This window comes from Euprymna scolopes, chromosome 15 (genome assembly GCF_053919585.1).
Source record: "Euprymna scolopes isolate OS-2025 chromosome 15, ASM5391958v1, whole genome shotgun sequence".
Classification (NCBI taxonomy): Eukaryota; Metazoa; Mollusca; class Cephalopoda; order Sepiida; family Sepiolidae; genus Euprymna; species Euprymna scolopes.
In genome coordinates this window covers 36,520,773-36,547,822 of record NC_136496.1, presented here as the reverse complement: position 1 = coordinate 36,547,822, position 27,050 = coordinate 36,520,773, and the positions used below count along the sequence as shown (strand labels likewise).

The 27,050-nt window shown below is 35.7% G+C and overlaps 1 protein-coding gene across 1 annotated transcript in view; it reads right to left on the bottom strand.

The window, feature by feature from the left end:
• Window positions 1-11,344: 11,344 nt before the first annotated feature.
• LOC145293783 (DDB1- and CUL4-associated factor 1-like) overlaps window positions 11,345-27,050 on the bottom strand; it is a 156,292-nt gene continuing 140,586 nt past the window's right edge. Inside the window, exons 33-37 of the mRNA XM_080140323.1 lie at window positions 25,832-25,930; window positions 22,207-22,283; window positions 20,399-20,485; window positions 19,290-19,407; window positions 11,345-12,006 (exon numbers count right to left, since the gene is read on the bottom strand). Coding sequence (XP_079996449.1) covers window positions 11,858-12,006; window positions 19,290-19,407; window positions 20,399-20,485; window positions 22,207-22,283; window positions 25,832-25,930 — 530 coding nt within the window. The 3' untranslated portion in view covers window positions 11,345-11,857. The remainder of the gene's footprint in view (window positions 12,007-19,289; window positions 19,408-20,398; window positions 20,486-22,206; window positions 22,284-25,831; window positions 25,931-27,050) is intronic.

Sequence of the window (27,050 nt, the reverse complement as noted above, 5' to 3'; positions counted from 1 at the left end):
GCCAATCTGATAGGCCCTGAACTGGCATCTAAGCTTCAGCCTCTGTCCCATCGACGAAACGTTGCATCCCTCTGCTTGTTCTACAAGTATTTTAATGGGGAGTGCTCTGACGAACTGCAGACACTTGTGCCCCCACGTCGCAGACACCCTCGACAAACCCGACAGGCAGCTAAATCCCACCCCCACACAGTAGAGATCCCTAGATGCAAAAGATCCTTCTACTCCAGTAGTTTCTTCCCCAGAACCGCTAGACTCTGGAATTCCATTCCAGGATCATGCTTCCCTAACTGTACTGACATGCAGAAGTTCAAGTGCAACGTGAACCGACATCTTGCTGCCCAAATCCCTACATAGTGCCCCCGTAGTTGCTGACCCTGATAGTAGCCCCCTACACCTGAGTGGCAATGTGCCTTGTTTGGGGTGAAAATGTAATTAAAAAAAGATAAAAAATAAAAAAAGATAGGTAAAATCCTATACTTACGCTTATAACTCAAACATAAAAGACTACCTGGAAGAAAATATTCGAGACGTTATTGTCAATATACAGCCAGATTTAATAAGTAGAGTTTGTTAAAATTAGATCCGTAGATTACGCTATACATGCGTGAGTCGCAAGATTATATTACTGAATATTGTTTCAGACACCAACCAAATCTCGAATACTAATAGGAGTAATGGTGTATTTACGGTTACAGATTGTCACATATTAAATCTCTATTATTAACAAAAGTAATAATATAGTTCGGTATTAGAAAAAAAAAAAAAAAAGTTGAGATCCACTGGTAATATATGTGCTTTCATCAAGTTGTAATGCAAAAATGCATGTTTTCACTATCAATTAACTAAGTTTTATTTCTTCTGACGTATCTTCTATTCTTTGCGCATTTGTGTTATCTGACAATGGCACAGCTTTCAATTTCGCAGCACATTTTCATCCAAAACTGCCTCACACATGTCTATCGCAGAGGGCAGTACAAGTGTTTGGAGGTGTGTGTTGAGAAAAAAAAAAAAAAAAAAAGTGGTAGTAGGCAGACAGGCTCAAACCCGTGCTGCAAATGAGAAAAAGAATGTGACGTCTTTGCTGTTGCGCCCATCGCCAAACCGGAAGTGACAAAGGTTTAAATTAAGGATAGTCAATCGAAAAGAGGTGATGACTTCCGAAAATATTGGCAAAAAAAGCGACCACTCCTTGTAGAAAAGTGTCCAGTTGAGGATGAAGGAATTAATGTTTTTAGCCAATTTTTTGATATTTGTTATCTGAAGAGTTGAGCTTCAAAACGATACCGATCTCGTGAAAATCCATCGTCTCTGTCAAAAGTCTTAGGCAGACATATAAACATACATACATACATACATACATACATTTAAACAGACAGGTGAGATTTATATTATAGATGATTTTTAAAATAAAAAACTTAGGTACTATCGGTTAGAATTGAACCCAGAACATAACTCTCCAGCCTTATTTCTTAGCCTCTGGGCCACGCCTATATGCATAAAAATAGTTTTAAAAAAATAATAAAATAAAATAAATGAACAAATAAAGTTGTTTAACCTAAGATTATGGTTTGTACATGCAAACATGTTCAGTCGACAACTCCTGCTAAGGTCAACTGTTTTGTTTTCAATTTTGACACCTTAGCTATTTTTGCCAGCTAAAAATCAAATTGAAAGTGTGCCGTAGGTCCAAATACCACGGTTCAAGTTTATAGACCAAATATTCAGAAAGGAGTTTGGTAGAGACTTTTCACACACACTAAGTATATTTTGAAGTTTAAATAGAACAAGTTGCCATGTGTGGTCCCCCTCCGGTGCTGCATGTGAATGGCGCCACAAAAAAAACAGATAAGAAATGATGAATGTGAGAAGTCTGAAGGGCCAACATGGCCTTCACATTTTCGCCAAGTTTCAGAAAAATCTAATGGATGGGTCAAAAGTTATGGGTAAAAAGTGTAATTTTTTGCAATTTTGGGGCATTTGTGGCCCCTTTTGAGCTCCTGGGAACACTGAATCCCAGTGAAAATGGTCCAACGGTGAAATTTTACACATGTATACTTGAATTTAACAACATAGAAAACCACTATATAGATATACATATCGTTTTTGAGTAATATGAAAAAACATCTCCAAAAAGACATGTTTTTTTAGCCCTAAAAGCCCCAGAACAAGAATTTTGCCAGTGCCACCCATACTGAATTTATATTAAGAATAATGGCTTCTAGATTTTGGCCAAGTTTCAGGAAAATCTAATGGATGAATCAAACGCATAGGGCAAAAAGTGTAATTTTGGGCCATTTGGTGTCATTTTTTACCTCTTTTGAGCCCCTGGGAACACCAAATACCAGTGTAAATGAATAATGGTGCAGTTTCAGGCCTTAACACATGTATATTTGAGTTGACCACCATGTAAATATAGTCAGACATACCAAGTTTTTGTTGAGAAATATGAAAATAGAGCCACAAAAAGGGGCGTTTTTAGCACTAAAAGTCCCCGGGGCGGCGAACCAGAATTTTGTCAGGGTCACCCATACTGGATTTATATTAAGAATAATGGGCTCCACATTTTGGCCAAGTTTCAGAAAAATCTAATAATAGACCAAAAGTTATGGAGCAAAAAGTGTCATTTTGGGGCATTTTTGACTGCTTTTGAGCCCCTGGGGACGCAGTGAGAATTTTCGCAAAAAAAAATTTTTTTACTGTGCACATTTATTTAATGAAATAAAATTTGTGGCAAAATTTCAGGAAAAACTATCAATTGTCCAGAGTAACGGACGCATGGACGGACACCACTGAAACTTAATATATAATGTGTGTGCCCAATAAATCAGAGGGACCAAAAAGTAATTAACATCAGAGTAAGCAAAAAAAAAAAAAAAAAAAAAAAAAACTATAGGTACTTTATTCTCTTTGCCTCAAATCTCCCAAAGCTGTGATGGACAATTTTAGCAAACAGATTGCTCTAAAGGTATTCTTTCTTAGTGTTCCACATTCCAAAAGCTTTCAGATTGTCTATGACTACATCCTTAAAACGTCTCTGGCTTGTGTCTCAAGCATTTACCATAATTTACAATAGAACATTTAACATAATTTACAATAGAAAATTTGTCCAGGGACCATAGATAAATATATGACGGTTCATTTAAGAAAATGTTTTGAACCCTCTTTAAGGAATTAAGAATAAGCGATCAACCTTAGTGCAATGTAATATTCCAATGTCAGTCATTGAATACTATCAACTGTTTACTGTCATCTAATTAGCATTAATAAAACTTAATTCCCTGTGCTAATTACCAGTAGCCTGAATATTGAATATCAATCTACGAAACTAAGGACTGTGACTGGGTTTGAATTCCCCGACTGGCAGAAGGTAATTTTCAAACTAAGTCTCGAAGCTGTAAAATAATTATTAATATCTATTTAAAAAGAATAAATAAATAAAAGTTATATATATATATACTTACTCTTTTATATCTACAGACACTAGTGTTTCATGCTTAAGCAATCATCAGTGTTGAAGGTGACAATTCCTGCTGGTCAGAAAATTCAAACACAGCCATAAAGCCACTTTTCACTCCATTTGCTAAGGCTTTACAACCAGGTCAGCAAACAACTGCCACGGGAATGAAGGGAATTAACTAATAACCGCACAATTCGGGTGCAGACATTATATATTAGGTTGAGAAGAAAGTTCTTGTGGAATTTTTAATTTTGATTTCAAACGATGTATTTTCAAATAAGTTTTTGTTATAATACCTCCACTTTACATATCATGTAAAACAGTGTTTTCGTTCTAATCATTTTAAATTACAATCGTTTTAAAACAATTATGTCTTCTTTTCAGAACATTGAATACAAGATGGAAAAAAAGAAAATTCACACAACTTTGAAACAGCTTGTAATATCAACAAAGCATTTGGCCCGGAAACCACTACTGAACACACAGCACAATGGTGGTTTAAGAAATTTTGTGGTGGTGACGAATTTTGAAGATGAGCATAGTGGTCGACCATCAGATGTTGACAACAATCAATTTAGAGCCTTAGCCAATCCACGCAAAACTGTTCAAAAACTTGCTTCTTAATCAGACGTAATGTATATAATGATTTCCAACTACTGAGAAAGATTGGAAAGACAAAAAACTTGATAAATGAGTGCCTCACGAATTGAAAGACAACTAAAATAAAACGCTGTTATGAAGTGTCATCTTCCTTCTTTTATGCAACAAGAACTACCCGTTTCTTGACTTGCAATGAAAAGTGGGTTCTTTACAACAACAACAATGGCTCAGTAGTTAGACGCCGACAGAGCTCCACAACACTTCCTTAGCCAGAACTGCAAAGGAAGGTCATACTGACTGTTTGGTGGTCTGCGACCAGTCTCATCCATTAGTTTTTTTGAATGCAGGCGAAACCATTATGGCAGCAAAGTACTGTGAAGAAACGGATGAAATGCATCAGAAACTTCGACAACAACACCCAGCATTGAGTCAACAGAAAAGGTCCAATTATTCTCACGACAATGCCCAACCATACATTGCTAAACGGACCCTGCAGAAGAAAACAAGGCAATTATTTTTTTGTACATCATATACACGTTATAATAGGTGGATTTATATTTAGTTAATCTTTTACTTAGTGTATCAGTATTGTTCTTTGGAAAAAATACGACAGAATCACACTAAAAATATTAGAATGTTGGTTTTGTGATTTGTATCAGTTTCCCTTTTATTTTTTATGAGATTATCTCGTATAATGACTTATTATAAACTGACTTTAGATAACAATTCACCCAGTATAGGTAGAGTCAGCGCATCCAATAGAACACACAGAATCCTAGATAAACGCAAACCATGCTCGACAGTTCACACCAGCCAAAATAGTGATGTGCAACCAATCCCAGGATCATCAGTGTATACCTAAACCTGTGGATCGTAATTAGGTTGGATGTCAGCTTTGATGGTGTGCAATCACATCTGAAGCTGGCCTCAAGAGTCTTTGGTAACCATAGAGCAGTTCTTAAGCTATTGCTCCACGGATGAATTCTCTTGGCTTGTGGTACATAGCATGGCCGAACCAACAAAGTTTCTGTTTAAAATAGATTAGTTGGTGGGGAGATTCATCCTGCATTGTATCATGATTTGGATATTGGAGACAATATGGTGCCAACGGATCTGGTGAAAACAGTATAGTCTTGTCTTTTAACATTTGCAGGTTTCATCAGCCAGGTTAATTGTGTTTTTGTTTCAATCAAGTTAACTAACTCTTATAACAATTTATTGGGTATTGTTGTTATAGCACTTTTCTGACATTCTTTTTTCTTTTTTTTTTTTAACCATAACACAACGATCTTAATTGACAATGTATGTGAATTGTTTTTTTGTTCTGTTTTGTTTTTTTTGCATTGTTATGTATTTTTTTTTAGATTGAAAACTTTGTTGTTTTTTTTTGTGAGTCTATGGAAAAAAAGATCCAAGATTGGCATACAAATATTGGTTGTTCTTTTGTGAATGAAATGGATTCATAATTGCATAAAGTGTTAGTTTAAAAAAAAAAATGTTTGGTAAGCTTAATAAAATTTTAGTCTTTCAAACAATTATACATTATAATAGAAAAATGTGAGCATGAAAAATAATATGGTTAAGCTTAAACATGGAAAAGTAAAGGACTAGTTGTTAAAACTGGAAAAGAAAAGGACAAGATATTCTAGTAAAAAGTATGAATTTATAACTTAAAATATTGCAGCATTAAGAATTGATTATATAACGTTATAAATTGAATTTTTTTTTTTTTTTTTAAATTCTGAATGCTGCAATATTTTAAGCTATAAATTTATATTTTTTATTAGAATATCTTGTCCTTTTCTTTTCCAGTTTTAACAACTAGTCCTTTACTTTTCATGCTTGCATTTTTCTTTGATAATCCATGATTTTTCCAGGCTCCCAATAAATTCACTTGTTCTTTGTTTAATTTCAGTCTTATTTTTTTGCCCCCATAAACACATGTAATAATGTATGGCACTCGTCCGCTTTCAATAAAATCCCCCAGTTATCTCCCTTTCATGCTTTCATTCTGTTTTACTTGTTAGTTCTCTTTTCGAATTAGTAGCAACAGTAGTTGCTCACCTCCTTACATTTTTTTACGATTTTGAACACCAGAAAATTCAACATAACTTGTTTTACTGAACAAAAATTGAAAATTATTTTTTTTTTCACAATATAGTTGAGAAGATGATCTATAAACTGTAATAACACTGGTTTACAAAGAAATTTAGGCAAGCACAAACGTACCAGGTTTTACCTAATTTGGGAGTGCCGAATTCAACTTTGAAATTTGTTTTTTTCTCATCACCTCTAATTTTTTAGATATGTATAGTGTGCATTTTGTGCATAGACGGTACATAAAGACTTATATGAATTAAGGGTTCATTTTTTGTGAGACTTCTGGCTTATTTTTTAGTTATGCACTAAATGTAAGTGATAGCACTACATTATATATATATCAAGATGGATTTTGACAGTTGAGGTCGCAGGTCTCAATCCACACTCAGTACTGCACTGGCAGTCATTGGAAGATTTTGTCTCGCTCGCAGGCGGCGCTGGAGGTTGGTGTCCCTAAGCTATCATGTTACACATCTTTTGGGTTGATCAAATGTGCATTTTATTGCCTTGCATATGACTTGCATATTATTTTGTTATATTTTCAGATTCTCCAATGGCTTCAAGCATGTTAAAACGTTGCTGATGCCTCAACAAGGCCAATTCTTTCTGCTACGCATATGGGGACTTCATAACAGTTGCTAATCGTCGAACCATCACTTCTCTCTTCAGAACTGCCTACTTTCATTATTTTGACTGTAAAATTGGTGATCAGGACAAGTCTTGGGCTCCACACATTTGTTGTAAACCCTGCTACAATAGACTAACTGCATGATTTAATGGCAAGAAAGCGGTTTTCAACCTTTGCAGTCGCAATGGTTTGGAGAGAGCAGTGAAACCATGCAGATGATTGTTATTTTTGTTTAGCTAATATAACTGGTTTCAATGCATCTTCAAGAAAAAAAAGATCACATATCCCAAGGTTTGATCTGCTATGAGACCTGTTCCCCATGCAGATGATTTTCCTGTACCCACACGTCCAGTAAATAAGGATCTTCTTTCTCTCATCAGATGAAGAAATGCTTTCAAGGGAGGATTCTGCCGAGTCAATATCTTTGGAAAATATTGAGTCTACATATTCAGGAACAAGTGGCAACAAGCCTCACTGGATCATGCAAGAAGACCTGAATGATCTAGCTTGTGATTTGTATCTGTCAAAACAGTCTTAAACAGTGGAACCTAGTCGAGGAAGATGTTAGGATCACCAATTGCAGGAATTGGAACAAAGACCTTGCTTCTTTTTTCGACATGGAAAACAAGTTGTGCTGCTGCACAAACATCCCTGGCTTGTTTACGTGCCTTGGTTTGCCACATAATTCTTCAGATTGGCATCTTTTCATGGACTCTTCCAAGTGAAGTCTCAAGGGTGTTCTTCTGCACAACGGGAATAAATGTCCCAGCATTCCCATTGCACACTGTCCATTTAAAGGAGTCCTATGACAATATGGAGCTTTTTTAGAAGCTATTAAGTACAGTGAGTACCAATGGAGTCTGTGTGGGAACCTCAAGTTCATTGATCTTCTTATGGGTATGCAAGCAGGCCTCACAAAGTACTGTTGTTTTCTGTCTCTGGGATAGTCAAGCTGTATGCCAGCATTACAAGCAGAAAGACTAGGGGTCTAGAAGCACTTTTGTTCCTGGCGTACACAGCCTCAAGGACAATGGTGGACATGAACAAGGTGCTTCTTCTTCCTCTTCACATCAAGCTTTGTTTGATGAAGAAATCCGTTAAAGCGTTGGACAAAAAGGGTACTGCCTTCCAACACTTGTCTACTGCGTTCCCAGGTTTTAGTGCTGCTAAGCTCAAAAAGGGCATCTTTGTCGGACCTCAGATCCGGGATGTGCTGATTTTGAGGAACTTCTTAACTTAAAGGAAAGGAACTGAGAGCATGGGAAGCATTCAAGTCAGTCTGTAGTGGATTCCTTGGTAACACACGTGTACCAGATTACCAAGCCTATGTTGAGAAGTTGCTAAAGTATTACGAGAATATGGAGTGACGAATGTCACTCAAGATTCATTTTCTCCATTCCCACTTTAACTTCTTCCCGCCAAAGCTTGGAGCAGTAAGTGATGAGCATGGAGAAAGATTCCACCAAGACATTACGAAGATGGAGAGCAACTATCAAGGCAAATGGAAACCCGGCATGATGGAAGACTTCTGCTGGATACTCTTGCGTGACATCCCGGAGGAAAAATACACCAGATCTTCTAAGAAAACACACTTTTGACTATCTGTGGTAATATGTTAGTTTATATATTAAAAAAAAAAAATAAAAAAAACACTAACCTAGATTTAAAACAGATCAAGAAACTAAATATCCAGGCTAAATAGAGCACACGCAAAGGAACGGGTCAACCAGAGGTCAAATAGGCCTTTGTCCGATAAATGCATGCTCATTGGCTGATAGGAAGCGCGTGGTGGATACTAGAAAGCTGATTGGCTAACTAAAATCTCAATAGAAGATGCGCATATAAAAATGACAAACAACCACAGAATTCGCGCATAAGCCTGAAGAATCCTAGAGTAGATGAAACGCGGAATATTCAGTGTAGCTTAATCGCCATATACATTTTATAACTTACTACTATATATATATATATATATATATATATATATATATATATAAAAATAAATAAATAAACAAACTAACAGAGATTTGGGATTTGTCTTTTTGAAGCTAGCTTAATTCATTTTACTATACAGTAGAACCCTAGGATACAGTGGTAGGATACTTTTTTTGTTTTTTTAGGTTACAATGTGGAATCCAATGTTTTTCGAACCCTGATTATGGTATTTGCCCCACCTTACAGTATTACTTATAATATTATTTCATTATATGTGTTTTATATATTGTACTGTATTTTTTTACCAATTTTTAATATGTACGTATAAAATTTTTAGGCCCCGCCATACGCCGCTTTCACCTTACGATCCCAACTCCTGAACAGATTAATGCCGTATCCCGGGTTTCAACTGTACTATTTCAGTTGAATGTAACATGTTTTAATACTCAATTCAGTATAGTGTAGAATTTGTTTTGTCATGATACCATCTTCCTATGCATTATCTCCTCCTTTAGTGAGCCATGTAGTATCTTAATTTTTCATATATACTAGCAGATATGCAACCATGTATATCTAAAAAATCTTTCTTTTACTTTCAGTTGGTTATGTCACACGGACGGATCTCCTGGCTTTTTGGAACAAATGTTTTCCCTTCTACAAGAAAAGGTCAAAGGACAAAATGGCCCCAACTTTAAAATGTGCACCATTTTAATGGAATACAGACCTCTCAGGAAAGACCTGCATTGGGATGATGCCACTGGCAAACTAAATGGTTACGTTGACTATGGCTTCAAACTAAATTCGAGTCTGGGTGACAATCAAGCAATTGCTAGCCAAGCATTGGTTGTAATGGCCGTTAGAGTAGCAGGACACTGGAAATTGCCTCTTGGATATTTCTTTCTTGATGGACAACCTTTAGATTTCCTTGGAGAGATTGTTAAAAATGTTTTGCTTTTACTTGACCAAATTGGTGTGTCGGCCATTGCACTGGTGTTGGATGGATTTACAGCTGACCACAAATTGTTTCAACTTTTGGGAGGGTGTGTGACACCAGGTCAGTTTAGATGTACGTTTCCTCATCCATCTGGCTCTGGGGAGGAAGTTTTTGCATTCTTTGATGTTCATCACTTATTGATGTTGGCGCAAAATGCCCTTGCCTAAAATGAAAAAGCTTCTTTCTTAGAACTGCACATCTGTGGAATTGTCTTCAGTTTTCCTGCTTTCCAGCTGACTACAATATGGTTGTCTTCAAGTCCAACGTAAACAAGTTCTTGATGCGTCGTTCCACTTAAGTTAACAAATTTACCGAATTTCCATTACTAACGATTACTATATTGTCCAACACTCTTAACCCTTATCCTCGAGTGGTCTCTGGGCCTTGATTATGTAAAAAAAAAAAAAAAATTCTTTGATGTGCATAACTTGTTTTTTTTTTTTACTTTGACACGGTTCTGTCATGCATATGGATCCTGCTTGTTGGTATTAATGGTAAACGTTATAACAAATTATTTTTAAGGAATTGCAACTGCGAAATTAGTAAAAATAAATTATTTTATGTTTACCTACTTATTTGAAACATTTCTGCACTAAAAAGTTTGAAATATTTCATAGAAGTTATGAGCATTTTAAGTTCCATAATTATTGGTTGCATAAATAAAATAATTGCAGGTCTGGTACCTTACTTCCTGTCAATAAACAAGATGTCTGACGTCTTATTACTTTACGCGCAACCAATAATTACAGAACTTAAATTCTACTAATTTTGATTAAATATCTTTGAAATGAACAGGGATGTGGATGGCTAATGGTAAAAGAAGCTGAAATAAAAGATGAAATTCCATATAACCATCCACACCAATTTTCCAACCCGTGTATGCATTGGGTTCACCATTACTACGAGAAACATCTTTAATTCCATCTACATTTTCTATTATGTTTCTGATTTAACTAAAATCGGTTTACAACTAAATCAATATAAATACTCCAAGTGCACAAGATACAAAATCATTCTTTGATGCAACAAAAGTCTTCTACCTTCCCTACTAAAATTATAAATCGTTTGAAGTGACAAGACGGAAAAAGAGAAAGGAAGGGGAGACAAGACAGAAAAAGAGAAAGGAAGGGGAGACAAGACGGAAAAACAACAAGAAAAGAGGAAAAAAAAGAAAAAAAAGAAGAAAAAAAAAAAAAAAAAAAAGCCATAAAATAAAAAAATCTTATGAAAAAATAATGTAAATTTCTAACAATTTCGCAATAATCAGCCTTTTCTTATTTTCAAAAAAATTTTAATTAAAAATGGCAAGGGGATGGGGGATTCCAACCAAAAAGCAGAAAACTCGCATTATTTTTGAAATTTACAATAAAAAAAATAAAATAATGGAAAAAAAATAAATCGCATCTTTTCTAAGTAAACCAAAATAAATTTTGAACTAATTTCCCAACTAAATTTCCTTTAAAAATAATTCATGTCGTGAATGATAACATTTAATATTTTTACTTCTACAAGAAAAAGTCGAAAATTATTCTTAATTTAAAAACATTAATAGCTTGCAACAAAAAGAATAACAACCACATTGGGCAAATGCCACTTTTCTGAAGACAAAAAAATAAAAAAGACATAAAAATGATTTTTCTTAAACATTTATGGTACATTTTCAAAAAAATAACATGTCTTATCTGTTTTTTGTAAATGTTCTTGGATTAACCAAACAAATGTTTTTCTTTGTTTTTTTTATACTGCCATTTTTTTTTTGTCAAAAAAGGAAAAATTAAAAAAAAAAAAAAAAAAAAGAATCCTCTCTTTTGGTTTATTATACCTTGTCTTTTACAAGTTTTGGAGGAATCTGTAGCCACTGAAATTGCATCATGTCATTCAACAAGAATGGACATAAAAAGGGAATGCAGTTGAGGGTCACCGACCAACGACCAAGAAGAATTTGGCCAAGTCAATAACAATATACAACCATGCATTCCCACCCTACCTCCCTTGACCCTAACTCAAAGAATTCCTTTGGTTTGTAGATATCTCTTATTTGACAGATTTTTAAAAAATGAGATGGAAGGGAGATTGAGGCCGGGAGTTATTGGGGGGAAAAAAAAAAAAAAAAAAGGAAAGCTGTATGCTGCTTGTCCCGTCTTCACAATCCAGAGGATAATTCAAAGAGGACGTTGTCATCAAAATCATTATCATTCTCGTTAGCGTCACTTTCATCACCAGAACCAAGCAGATTATCAACATCCTCAATATCGTCATCATCATCATCATCGTCATCGTCGTCATCATCATCTAAAAAAAATTAGGAAAAAATTTATTATTTTTTTTTCTTTGGATAATCGAAGAAATACAAAAGAACAAAAATGATTAAAAAAAACAAAGGTTTTTTTTTTTTTTTTTTTTCAGAATCTTCGAGATGAGGATTATTTAGTTTATTTGGACTACTTTTCTTATCTTGGATATCATTCTAACTTTTCTTATCTTGGATATCATTCTAACTTTTCTTATCTGGGAACTCATTCTAACTTTTCTTATCTTTGATATCATTCTAACTTTTCATTCAATGTAACCTGCAACCTTCAGATTTGACACTTAAAAAATTATTTCGTACAAGATTCACAAGTTTGAGAAGACGCAACTGAAGATGGTTGGTGGTCATATCGGCGGAAACATTGTAAGAATAACATTTAAGATGAGAAGAGTAGTTTGAATAATCTGAACGCAAATTGGGGGGGGGGGAATATTGTTTTTATCATAAAATATTGATTTGGTATGTCAGACCAGACTCCTTCAAATGTGTGATACTCAAGAGGTTACGGAAGGAGTAACTGATCTTATTCCTAAAACTAAGAAATTAAATGCATGCCAGAAAACAGATCAAATTTACAACTTCAGTGTTAGTCCCAAACCAACCTCTCCAAATCAAGCAGATATGACTAATCCATTATTAATATGCAATAGTAGGTGTACTGCATAAAGTATGGGTCAAAGCAGATTGTGTTACAATCGAACATGGTATGGTGGACGTATATAAAAATCTTAGCTTTTTTGTAACCATTGCATCCTTCAGTCTCATATGCTTGTTTCCAGCTCATTTTCACCATGGCAATGCACCTGCTCACAACTCCTAAAACATCTGCAGGTATCTGACAAAAACCACTGTACTGAAACAACCTCCCTATTTACTTGATCTTGTCCCACGTGACTTTCTCCCCAGATCCCAACCTTTGGTACAATAGTTGATAAGCCACAAACTGGGAAATAATTAGGGTTCAATCCACAGTCAGGGGTCATACAAAAAAAAAAAAAAAAAAAAAAAGGTTACATTTGGGTAAGTGGATCTTTAGTCTCCGATTCAAAAAGGAGTCACCAATCTAATCAGCCCAACACTATCAACCAAGCTCCCACTTTTGCCACATCAGCAAAATGTTGCATCCCTGTGCCTGTTTTATATGTAGTCTAATGAAATGTGCTTTGACGAGCTCGTAGCACTTGTGCCCTCTTAACATAAATCTCCCTGACTAACCTGACAAGTAGCAAAATTCCCCCCTTCATTGTCGTCCCTAATTGCCAGAAAGATCTCTACTCAAATAGTTTCTTCCCACAAACTGCTAGAACTGACTACTAGTAGCATTTCGTGCATGGAAATGGACACTGTACTTATCTCTGATGGTCTTTCCCCGAGGCCTCAACCCTATGGATGAAGTATCAACTAATAGTTTGTGTGTGCTTGTTCAGTATAAAACACACACTTTGTTCAACCCATTTTGCCCTAAAACTGAAAATGCAAGGTGAACAAATATTCCGCTGCTCAACTCCCTACATAATGTCGCTGTAGATATGGTCCCACACAGTAGCCTTTTACATCTAAGTGACAATGTTCCTTGTTTCAGATGAATAGAAATAAAAAAATAAGATAACGTTTTCCCGGAAAATCCGTTGTTATTTTTTTTACTCATATCATGTTTAATGTTTGTGCAAAATTTAAAATTCCAAGGTATAGATATTAAGAAAAGTGCGGACAGACGAACGAACAAGGTTGAATTTACAGGTTCACCCTCCTTTTGTCAGGGGGACCAAAAAAATATCACGTTCCTGAACTTTTGAGTTTCGTATTATTTGGATTCTTCAGGTTACCGTTTTCAATGTTTCGGTCGATGTAAGCTTTAACCTTCTTCAGATGTATCTTGTCTAACTCTCTTTCCGTCAAACTTGGAATCTGCACAAAATTTGGAACGGAATCCTTCATTTAATTTACAAGTGTAGCGTGCTCTCGTTTTCCATCAGCCATAACTGGGTAAAAGTAATTTGCAATTGTATTTTAGATGTTAGTCACACTGAGAATTGAACCTTCAACCTCCTGAAGAGTGTAACCTTACAACAAAATTTTACCCAGTACTTTATTTGTTACACCTTGCTTGTAGAGTTTGAATTTTAGGAACCTATTTTATTTGTAGATGTAAATAGTATTATTATTTATTTCTCCATATTATTATATTTTGTTAATTACGACCTATTCATTATTAATATTATTATATTATCTGTTATTTATAATAGTTTCCATATTTTTTTAAAATTCTGTACTAGGTCTGTTTATCGTCGCCCAGCATATGTGCTGCCTGTTTGAAAAATTCAATAACATGTCATGTAGTCCGGGAATCAACACGTATGCTCAGCCGCAAAGTAGACAAAAACACAATAAAACTACAACTCATTTTTTCTTTGTAACAACATTTATTTCTTATTGTCATGACCGTGATCATCTTCTCAAGCATCACTCACGCATCTAACATGATCTCGAATGTTTTCCACATCTCTCACGGGATCGTTCTCTTTCTCTTTTTTTTTTATAGTCTTTTTTTCTCTTCCGGTGACATCATTCACATGCTTACATATCCACGCTATGTTACATACACTTGAAGGTCAGAGGTTATATCGACTGAAGTGTTCTGAGAATGACACTCAAGATGAGAACAGTAGTCCAAAGAATCCAAAAATTATATCAGTTTAAAATTTTTAAAATTGGTTCAGTTACCGTGTATTTCTTTATACAGGATGGAACAATTGTCGTCCTAGAAAAAACAGGATTCCATTTCCGTTTGATGAAAACTGCTTTTTTTTTTGTTGCAGACCATCTACAAGTTGGCCAGTTGTGTACAAATTCCAAGAGCGACAGAAGCCTTCTATTATGCTTGAAAGTGACACTGTTCAACGAGTGAGATTGGAGATACGAGGGGTGTGCAATAAGTAATGCCCCTGATCCACTTCCAGTTGTTTGATCTAGCTGAAATTTTGCATGTGCAATGATTTATATCTCTTAGGGTTATGTGGCAAATTACAGCTCTGAACTAATTGTGGTTTCTATTTTACAGGTGTTTGAACTGAGTCAGGTGTGAAATGGAGCCTGTTGAATGTCGAGCAGTGATCCGGTTTTTATATTTGAAAGGACGCACACCACAGAAGACTTTTGATGAAATGAAAGAAACTTATGGTGATAATGCCCCATCATATGACTTTGTAAAATGCTGGCATCGTGACTTCAAACATGGCCGGAAGTTTGTGGAAACAGCTCCCAGATCTGGTCAGTCCCCTTCTGCCTGTCAAGTTGAGGCTGCCATTTTGGAAGATCGGCGCATTACTATTCGCCAAATAACCCAAGATGTCAAGATTAGTACAGGGTCTGTGGAAACTACCATTCATGACCATTTGCATATGCATAAGGTGTCTGCCAGATGGATTCCCAGGTTGCTCACACCATTCCAGAAGCGAGAACGCATCAAGTGCTCGAGGATGAATTTGGAGATGTGCCAAGAAGATGAGACAAAGTTTTTCAAAAGACTGATTACACAGGATGAAACCTGGGTCCATCACTATGATCCAGAGACCAAAGCCCAGTCAATGCAGTGGAAGCATTGGACTCACCACCTCCAAAGAAGGCAAGGGTGCAGCCCTCCGCTGGCAAGGTCATGCTCACAGTCTTCTGGGACCAGGACGGAGTAGTGAGGACAGATTTCCTGGCAAAGGGTACCACAATTACAGGAGCCTATTATGCTTCACTTATGAGGAAATTAAAGGAAGCTATCAAAATCAAGAGGCGGGGCAAGATCAGCAAAGGTACTCTCCTCCTGCAGGACAACGCTCTGGTCCACAACTCGCATGTTGCCAGATCAGAAGCATGGGTGTGTGGTTATGAAATCATCCCATATCCTCCCTACTCTCCTGACCTTGCATCCTCTGACTTTCACTTCTTCCCAGCCATGAAGTTGTTTTTAAAAGGAAAGCATTTCCCAGATGATGCAGCCTTGATTTCTGAAGTCACGTCGTGGTTGGAGGACCAACCTGCGGTGTTCTACAAAAACAGTCTCTAGAGCTGCATCAAACGCTGGAAGAAATACATAACTCTGGGTGGTTTCTATGTAAAGAAAGACTAATAACTGTGCCAAGTTTCGTTGCTCTGTTCTACTGCTATGAGAAGTGGGTCAGGGACATTACTTATTGCACACCACTGTACAACTCATGCTCTCTGCCAATCCAAGTGTACCATTGCAAGCACTCTCAAAACGCAAGTCCAGACAGTTCAATGCTTGAGAACACAGCTCAATGAAGTTTCCGACCACAGTTATGGTCTTTATAGTGAGGGATATATCATGCCACGTCACATCTTCAAAGTCGGCTTGAAAATCAACACCAAAGTGTACCTGGATGTGTTGATCCTCTGGCGCAATCAGGTGGCCACTGGTAGACTCTAGGTGTGGTAGCAGCCCTTGGCGCCAGCCCACAAGTCCAAAGAAACCCAGGCTTCAAAGGGAGTGCTATGATTTTGTACCCTTCTCTCACTGCCCCCTCTCCTCCCTCAACTTGAATCTGCTAGACTACTTTGTTTGGTCATATGTCAAGAACATCACCAACATAACCTCCCACAACAGCAAAGCCAGCCTGATCGCCACCATCCACCAAGAATTCGCCGAGTTCCCACCGATGCTTGTGGAAAAGACATGCTCCCACCTCCAGACCCGTATCGAGGCAGTGATCAAGACTGCATTGAATAGATGTCAGCTCTACTACAAATTACTTGAATTGATTTTTTTTTCAATAAAAACTTTAAAATAAAGCTATAGTGTTGTTTTCTTTAGGGCGACACTTCTCGTTCAATTCTATAGAAAAAAAAATCTCATTTCCTTTCTAGTATTGTTTTCATCATTTAAACGAAAAAAAAAAAAGTTAGATCCTTCTTAGATAAGAGAAAAATCCAGGTTGTCCTTGACGGTCGTACATCTAAACAATGATATAAATGCAGGAGTGCCTCAGGGGTCTATCCTTGGACCTCTGTTATTCCTAATATTCATAAATAACCTCCATGACAAAATTGTCTGTGAGATGGGTATGTATGCTGATGACACCAAGCTCTATAACAGACATGACAGGAAAACAAATGAACACATATCTAAAGAAATGGCAGAAACACTAGAGGAAGACCTCCGATCCGTAGTGGAATGGGGACAAAAATGGATGGTCACCTTCAAATGCTGCCAAGACTAAACTTGTTTCCTTCAATAATTACAAGAAACCTTCCCTACCGCCAATAGCAATGGCCAATGACTTTTTATCTGAAAGTACATCTTTTAAACGCCTCGGCCTAACGTTCACAGGAAACATCAGTTGGAACAATTACATTGAGAGCATTGCCAGGACCGCTGCGAAGAAGGTGGATTCTCTCTACGATGCTAGAAAGCTATTAACACCTGAAAGTATCCTATACCTCTATAAGGCCACCATTCGCCCATGTATGGAGTATCGTTGTTATATTTGGGCTGGTGCATATGCTACTAGTCTCACGATCCTAGACAAGGTTCAAAAGAGAGTCGCCAATCTGATAGGTTCTGAACTGTCAGCTAAACTTCAGCCTCTGTCACATCAACGAAATGTTGCATCCGTCTGCCTGTTCTACAAGTACTTTAACGGTGAATGTTCTGAAACTGCAATCGAACTTGACATATCGAAGACCTTCGATAAGGTATGGCAAATGGGTCTACTTCACAAGATTTCCAGCTATGGTATCACTGGAAATGTTTTCTCAATCATTAAATCATTTCTCTCTGATAGGTTCATAAGAGTAGTAGTTGATGGGCAGAAATCAGAGGCCCACAGTATCAATGCTGGAGTCCCTCAGGGGTCCATCCTGAGCCAACTCTATTCCTGATCTACATCAATGATCTCCCAAAACACATACTTAAATCATTCGTTGACATCTATGCTGATGACACGACCATCTATGGCAACACATCAAAGGCCGTAAATGACAAAGTTCTCTCTAATTTTCTCTCCTATGATCTTGAGCGCGTGGTACAGTGGGGGAAGAAGTGGCTGGTCACTTTTAATGCATCCAAAACCAAGCTTCTATCTTTACATCATCAACGCTCTGATCCCCATCTGGCATCAATTGAAATGGATGGCTCTCGTCTTAGGGAGGCTCCATGTTTTGACAAACTTCTGGGTTTGACCTTTACTCCTGATTTGAAATGGAACACGTACATCAGGTCTGTTGCCAAGGATGCTGGGAAAATGGTGGGATCCTTCTACCGCTCCAGAAGATATCTCACTACTGATGCAATTCTCTATCTGTATAAAAGCCAAGTACGTACAAGGATGGAGTACTGCTGCCACATCTGGGCAGGAGCTGCTAAAAACAGCCTATCCTGCCTTGACAGACAGAGTACAAAATAGACTGTGGTTTAGTGGGGATGCCCTTTTCTCTTCCCTGCAACCTCTCTCCCACAGAAGAGACTTGCGAGCCTGTCTTTGTTTTATCGTTATTTCCATGGCAAGTGTTCATCTGAGCTCCAATCTCTCGTCCCCCCCCCTCGCCAATCTTTCACGAGAAACACCCCTCTGGCTGAAACTACTGTCAATAATTTTCCCCTCTTTTTATCTGTGCCTAAATCCAAACGTAGATTCCATGAGCAGAGCTTCTTTCTCAGAAGTGCATGACTGTGGAACTTTCTTCCGTTTGCCACCTGACTACAACTTGGATGTCTTCAAATCCAACATAAACAAATTCCTGACAAACCCCACCCTTAAGTAAGACACTATCAAATCTCCAATACTAATGATTACTGCAATACTATCTCATTGATTATGGTACATGCAATAACCCTTATACCTGAGTGGCCTCCAGGCCTTGATAAGTGGTGACCCCCATGTTAAAAAAAAAACAAAAAAAAACGCACTTGTGCCCCCTCGATGTAAATACCCCCGATAACCCCGACAAGCAGCTAAATCCCACCCCTTCACAGTAGAGATCCCTAGATGCAAGAGAGCCTTCTACTCAAGTAGTTTCTTCCCCAAAACAGCTAGACTTTGGAATTCCCTTCCGGGTCCCTGCTTCCCTGACTGTACTGACATGCAGAAGTTCAAGTGTACCGTGAACCAACATCTTGCTGCCCAACTTCCTACACAGTACCACTGATGCTTATGTCCCTGATAGTAACCCCCTACAAGAAAGTGGCAATGTGCCTTGTTTGGGTTGCAAATGCAATAAAAAAAAATAAATAAAAAATTAAAAAAAGCAAAAATACCTTCGATGTCAGTCGAACCATCACCCAGGGTTGATACGTGCACAATATGATCATCGTCGTCATCATCATCATCGTCGTCGTCATCCATAACTTCATCTTCGTCATCATCATCATCACCCTGAAGATATATAGAAAGAAATTTTTGTTGAAAAAGGTCTCAAATGATTTAAGAAACGTGGTAGGAATATCACATAGAAACATTGCACATAAAGGCGGCATTAATTTTTATTTTGAGGGGGGAAAATATGTGACCTATTGAGACAACTGTTGAGCTTGAGTTAACTTGTTTACATCAGGAAAAAGTGAATTTGTAAAGTCAGTTTAATTTTTTTTAAAAAGACAAAGTACAAAATTAGCCTCTCTCTTCTTGATAAATATATCTTCTCTTATGAATTAATTATTATTACTGCTTGTAGTGATATTCTCTTGTTTATAGTGGATTATGCCAATATTTATTCTGTTCTTTCTTTATTACCTTCAGTTTTTAATAAATACAGAGAGAGAGAGAGAGAGAGAAATGAGAGTGATAGCATACAGATTAAGAGAAATGGCAGTTGAGTCAAACAACATACAATGAAAAGATGAAAGTGAGAAACAAACTTAGTAAGAAACAAGTCACTTTATGAGTTAATTGCAAATTACTAATTAGAACTTTTTTTTTTTTACAAACTCGATTCTTAATTGAGAAGCATTTTAGGATGTAATTTGTATAGTTAAAAAATATAGATTAAAGAGGGCTCAAGAGAAAGCTAATTTTGATTATGTTAGCTTTAGTAGAATAGATATTCTATGCCTATACCTATATTGTCACTACTAGTTTAATATTATTAGATTGGACTAGTGTTTACCAAAAACAATTATAATTTGATCATTCATAACTTTTAAAAGTCTATATTTTTTAATATTATTCATGCCAAACAAGACATATTGGAGCCATGCCTACAGTGGTACTTTATTTTCAAAAACTCAAATTATACTTAGGTACTTGCAAATATTCATGAAGATTTAGCTTGCATGACTTACTTTGTTTTCATCGTTGAAAGTGAGATATAAAAAGGTGTCGGCAAATTGTTGCAAAATACAAAAACGAAATTTGTATAAAAACTTACCTGGTCGTCGTCATCATCTTTCAGTTTACCAATTTCATACAATCGGCAAACATTTTCTTCCACATTCGTGTCCCCATATTGCTGTGTCTAAAACAAATTAAAATAAGAAAAATATTTCAGCAATCCTTGTATATATATAATATATATATATATATATGTATATATATATATGTGTGTGTACACACACACACACACACACACACACACAAGCAACGTGAGAGTCCAATGGCAAAAAAAAGCCAAAATTAAAACTAATTACCCAATTAGGTGGTAGGTGGGTCACGCCTCCCCCCACACACATTAATCCTGCCCACATTATCATTAGCTCCCCAACCCCACGAAAAAAAAAAAAAAAACATACAGACTTCATTAACAAGAGCAAACCTTTTTTATTAGTTGCCTTGTAAAGCTAAAGTAGCTTGAAAATGGGGGAAATCATTCCATGTTAAATTCTTATCTCTTCCTATTTGCATCATTTATTAAGGAAAAAAATGTCAAAAAAATCAGTATTAAAAGGAAAAAATGATTTAAGTGAAAACCATTTCTTCTGAATGGAAAGAAAAAACTAGGAAGATTGCATCCCCCAGGAGTAAATCAGCCTAAAGAGAGGAAATATTTGTTTCACCCATAGTGTAGTATCTGTTTTGATACAAGTCATCTTTTCTGTCCTTGGTGAAGGAGATCTTTCTAGATAAGGTCAACTTTTTTTCTTAATTCCAATCTAGAGTAACCCTTTTTGTGGTAGCTGGATTTTTCCCTACATTAAAAACTGGCCTTGTATCTGATCCTAATTTTGTAGGAGGCAAGTAAACAGGAACTCATATCAGCCAAAATAATTTTTTTTTATCTGCAACATAAACAATCTATCTATATATCTATAAAAGTGAGAAAGTGTGTGTGTGTGTGTGTGAGAGAGAGAGAGAGCACTTCTCAACCTATATACTCAACAAATTTTTAATCTTCAGACTTGACATTTGGTATATAAGCTATTCAGACACGTGGAAAACTTATTAATCAGTTTTCACCTGAAAAAAAGGGGGGCTGCTAAGGGGTCAAAATTGGTAACTGGGGGTGATTGTATTTTTATTTTATTTTAATTAAAAAAAAAAAAAAACTAAGATGTGTGCATGCAAGTTACGTTTTTCTAAACAGTTCTCTTCTTTTAAGTAAAAAAAAAAAAATACTCGAACCGAGATCGAAACCAAATGACAGGGAGTCAAGTATGATAACCATTAGGCCAGCTTGACACAAGCTTTAAAAGGTTTGTCAAATCTGCTTATTCTTGACATAAGTAATCTCATGTGAACGATTCCCACATGTGTATTCCTGAAACAGTTGATGAATAAAAATACAATCACCCCCCAGTTACCAATTTTTACCCCTTAGAAGCCCCCAACCTTTTTTTTTGTTTTTTTATTAAAAAGAATTTAACGTCATGTTTAATACCTATGGTATTTCTGTTTCTAATAAATAAGAATTTTGCATTAATTAAAATATAATATGTGTATTTTACAAACAGGCAACACTGCACGGCCTGCTAGTAGATAATAAAATCAAAATAATCACTGAATCAAAAGACAAGAATTTTTTTCTTTTATTTGGTGGTGGTGGTTGGGGTTAGCAACACTGCTTCTGAATGTGACACCACAACTCCCAATCAAAAAAAAAAATAAATAAATAAATAAATAAATAAATAAAAATTTATTGGGATCCAACCGTTTTGGGAAATGGGTTTAAACAAACCAAAATTTAAAAAATTCACCTTGTGGAGTAGACATTCATTATTCAAAAAAAAAAAAAAAACTTACCTCAACAACAGCAATGTGGTATTCACGGGTATCAGCAGCAAGGCTACAGATGCTTCTCGACTTGACATCATAGGTAGCTACAAAAGAAACCAGTAAAAAAACAAAACTCAACTAAAAGAAACCTTCATAACCTCTTAAAAAATTCTGCTCCCAATTTACAAGTAGTTGCTTTTGTATTTACCTTTAACACTTAAAATAGTTCTGTCCAGCACGTTTTACTCACTAATTTTTTTTTGTCTGACAAAATGGAAGTATACTTAAATACAAATACACATTGGTCTTTATTATAGAGTGATTTATTCTATTGTAAATTCCCAAAACCCAAATTTTCAGATTAAAGAACTATTATTCGATTGCTCATAAAACTAAATCTTGCTACAGTTTTGATATGAATAAAATATTATGAAACCCCTTTCATACCAAATTAATACCACTATTAAATACTTTTTAATATTTTACACAAGTTTCTGTTTAATCTTAGGTCTTTGTTTTCAATTATATTCCCAGACAGACATCATAAAGATGGTAAAAGTGAATATGCAGAATTTATTTTTTTTTTTTTTTTTTTAATATATTTAAGTCATCATATATGAAAAATTGAATTACTGATGTAATTCTGTGATCTATTTAAATATTTTAGTAATATATCAAGATAAATAGTAAGTACGAACACTGACAAAGCATACTTTTTCCTTTTACTTCCAACATTATTGATGGAAGGTGTACATAAATATACTCTAACAACAGATTTGTTGTTGTCAGAATGATGCATGGTTGTTCAGTCCTAGGAGGTCCACTCTCCCAGGCCTACCTTTCTCTCTGGACAAAGGAGAGTTTATTGCTAATCGCTGGAGGCACCCCTATCAAGGAATGCCAAGTGGGCTGCTCTGGCATTTTTTGTAGACCAGAGTGAACCTAGTGTGCTGGCTTTTCAAACTTCGCCACCTAAGCTTACGTTTGAAGAGAAACAAGCATCACAGAAATGAGAAAAATATTTTTGCATAATTTATGGCATGTTTTTGTCTCTTTCACTATTTTTAATAACGTTGAGAAAAAAAAAATCATTTAAATTGTTTTCCTTTCATCATTTCTATAAAAGTGATGCTTTTACATGAGTAATAAAACTTTGAATTTAGAATAAGGGGAGATAATTATGTAAGTTCTACAGAAGCCAGAACACGTGACATTAAACACGATGACTTGGCCTTCGGGACAAGATCAAAGTGTAGTATCTGTTCTTCAGATGCTGCACTTCAATTTCTTGTTCTCTGTCAGTGGAGGAGAAATCCTTCACGACTGAGACAATTTTTATTTTTGTTCCTTTTCTCCACGTTAAAAACCGACCCTGGTGTCTAACTCTGTCCCGTGGGGAGGCATTGTAAATAGGAACATTGTAGTGTGCACAAACCTTTGTGAAACAGTTTTTTTTTTTCCAAAACAAAGTTGAAAAAAAAAAAATTTTTAAGGAAAGATTTTTTTTTAAAAAGAAATTTAAATTATTCTATCAGTAAAGAATTACATTTTTGTAAAGTATTTATTTTATTCAAAGAATATTGACTTAGCAATTATTTTATTTTTACAGTAAGATATTTGTTTTAAAAAGAATTGTTGCTAGTTTTTAACTCTTCCTCTACAGAACAAAAAGACAGAAAAATTAAGGTAGGTACTATTGACGAAAAGAAAATATCATACACCAAAAGTCATGTAAATCGATCAAGTAGTTTTATTTTTATATAGAAAATCATTAAGTGAATTTGAGTATTTCCAAAGCTCTTCCTTCTCATGTTAAGGTTTTTTATTAAAATCTTGCAAAAGCTGGTTTCATTTTTTTTTTAGGAAATCGCTCCAGACAATGATATAGGGAGCTTAAAAAATCGTTTTTAGACTTCAAGATCAAAAACCAGTTAATAAGCATTATATGGATAGATTCCTATCCAGAAAATAGCAATTCTTCCCTTTTTGTCAGAAAGATCATTCAGAATAGGACAAAAGGGAAGTGAGTTATTTTGAATTATCTCCCTTGTCCTGTAAAATGGCACCAAAAGACCATCAATTAGCCATAAAATTGGATTTACTACATAAAAATAAATTACTTGATTATTTTCAAAGGAAATATAATTATTAACAATAAATTATATGGAGTGAAAGACCATGGATTTTCCACAGGATTCTTCTAGTATAATCTTTATAGTTTCTCAATGTTTTATTTTTTGAGTTAAAAACAGGAGGCCTTACTTACAAACTTCGTAGTTATTTTATTTTTTTTTTTATTTCATTTTCACCCCAAACATTGCCATTTTGATGTAGAGGGCTACTATCAGGGGCATAAGCTACAGGGATACTATGTGGGAGTTGGGCAGCAAGATGTCGGTTCACATTATACTTGAACTTCTGCATGTCAGTACAGTTGGGGAAGCAGGAACCCGGAAGGGAATTCCAAAGTCTAGTGGTTCTGGGGAAGAAACTACTGAAGTAGAAGGCTGTCTTACATCTAGGGATCTCTGAAGGGGTGGGATTTGGCTGCTTGTCAGGTTTGTCAGGAGTATTTACGTCGAGGGGGTACAAGTGCTTGTAGTTCGTCAGAGCATTCACTGTTAAAGTATTTGTAGAACAGGTAGAGGGAAGCTATATTTCATCGAAGGGACAAAGGCTGAAGCTTAGATGACAGTTCAGGACCTATCAGGTTGGCGACACTCTTTTGAACCTTGTCTAGGAGTGACAGACTAGAAGCAGATGCACCAGCCCAAATATTACAACAATACTCCATACATGGGCGAATGGTGGCCTTGTAGAGGTACAGAATACTTTCGGGCATTAGTAGCTTTCTAGCATGGTAGAGAGAACCTACCTTTTTCACAGTTATGGACAAAAAAGATAGACATTTATTGATTATGAAGTGGAATAAGCCACCGAGTATGCAATGAATCTTTTCAGTTAGTCCAAATGCATGTCGTCTTTTTATTTTTTTTAAGAGGGGTTCATCACTTATCAAGGTCCAAATGCCACTCGAGGATAAGGGTTAATGAGTGTCAGGTGGCCAGTAAGACAACACCGTGATAATCATTGATGGTGGAAATTGGTAGGATTTGAATATTTAAAAGTGTGACTCAATAATAACTTGTTTACATTGGACTTGAAAATGACGATGTTATAGTCAGATAGGAAACAGTCTCGCAGTATTGTTCCACAGATGGGCAGTTCTAAGAAAGAAACTTTGTTCATGAAATTGTCATTTAGTTTTAGGTAGCAACAGAAATTAAGTGAAATTATTAGCAATGGTTGTTGCTAGACGAGTGGTTGATGAGAACGATGGGGGGGGGGGGATATTAATTCAGTCGAGCACCTTCTATTAAAATAACGATAGAGCAGAAATAGACTTGCAACGTTGCTTCTGTTATAGCAGCTTTTTCTCATTCTCATTGCCCTGTCATCTAACGGGATTCGCCAGTCACTGAGGAAATACAATCCTGATTTCTGTTGGAGTCCAAGGAGGATAACTCTGGAGTCTATAAACCTTCTTAGCCAAGCAATAATTCCTAATCTCAATAATTGCAACAAAAAAACTCCATTAGTTGAAAGGAAATGGTTTCACTTGAGAAAAATAGAAAAGAAAAAGATAACTCACAAATACAGGTGTAATCCCTGGAATCAAATGTTCTGAATGTCGAAGCATATATACTGTTGTAGCGTTTATCCCTTCTTCGTTCATCTTGCATATGAATTGCTAAAAGAAAACCGCATACAAATTACTAAATAATCACATCTGTTTGAGAGTGAAACAGATTGAAATGTTTTTTTTAAGGGTATTCAGACATGCAGCAAGCTTTTTAATCAGTTTTGGGGCAAAAATTTGGCTGCCAGGAGGTCAAAGTTGAAAGAGTTGACCTTCGCAGGCTAACTCCATCAATTTTTGGTCTAAACACTTTAAATTTTAGATGTAGGTTATCTGGACATGAGTCAAACTTTTTAAAACATTATATATATATACAGGGTGGGCCAAAATAAGGGTCCTATATATATATATATATATATATATATATATATATATATATATATATATATATATATATATATATGATTATATTTAAAGATAGGATCCTTATTTTGGCCCACCCTGTATATACACAAACACATTATATATATATATGTATATATATATACACACACACACTCACACACACATAAAGTTATAAACAGTATATAGGGCCCAAGCAAAGCCGGGTTGAACTGCTAGTATTCTCTAGAAACTAGCATTTTGAAGAAGAAAACTGGCTCAAACATGCATAAAGTGAATGTTGCACCAGGATAGAACTAACTGAGAAGTAATGTTTTTAAACTTAGCTCATGAGGCATTAGAATATCAACTTGTGTCTTCAGCACAGATTAAAACGAATGGAACAGAACTGTTTGTTGTAAATGAAGAGATGATCTTTAGTTTGCAAGACTACTAGAATTTTATTTTATATAAAACCCATGCTATTCACAGATAATCACCTATGTATATTATAACAGAACAAAATAAAGGCTGTAGAGGAGTTTAAAAAAAAAAAAATTTACCTTCCATTTCACAGAGGTGAACAGATCCAACCTAATTTATTTATTGCTGACTATTACCCTCATCTGTTTTGTTGTTACTTCACAACGTTTTGGCCAACTATTCCTCTGGCCATCCTCAGGTGGTAACCGTGAGGAGATAGAAACATTGTGAAACAACAACTAAGAAAGATGAGGATAATAGTCCGCAATAAATAAATAATACTCATCTCAATAATGCATTCCAATAAAATAATATATAGATATATATAGATCCAACCTACTTTTACATAAACCTCTAGACATGTTTA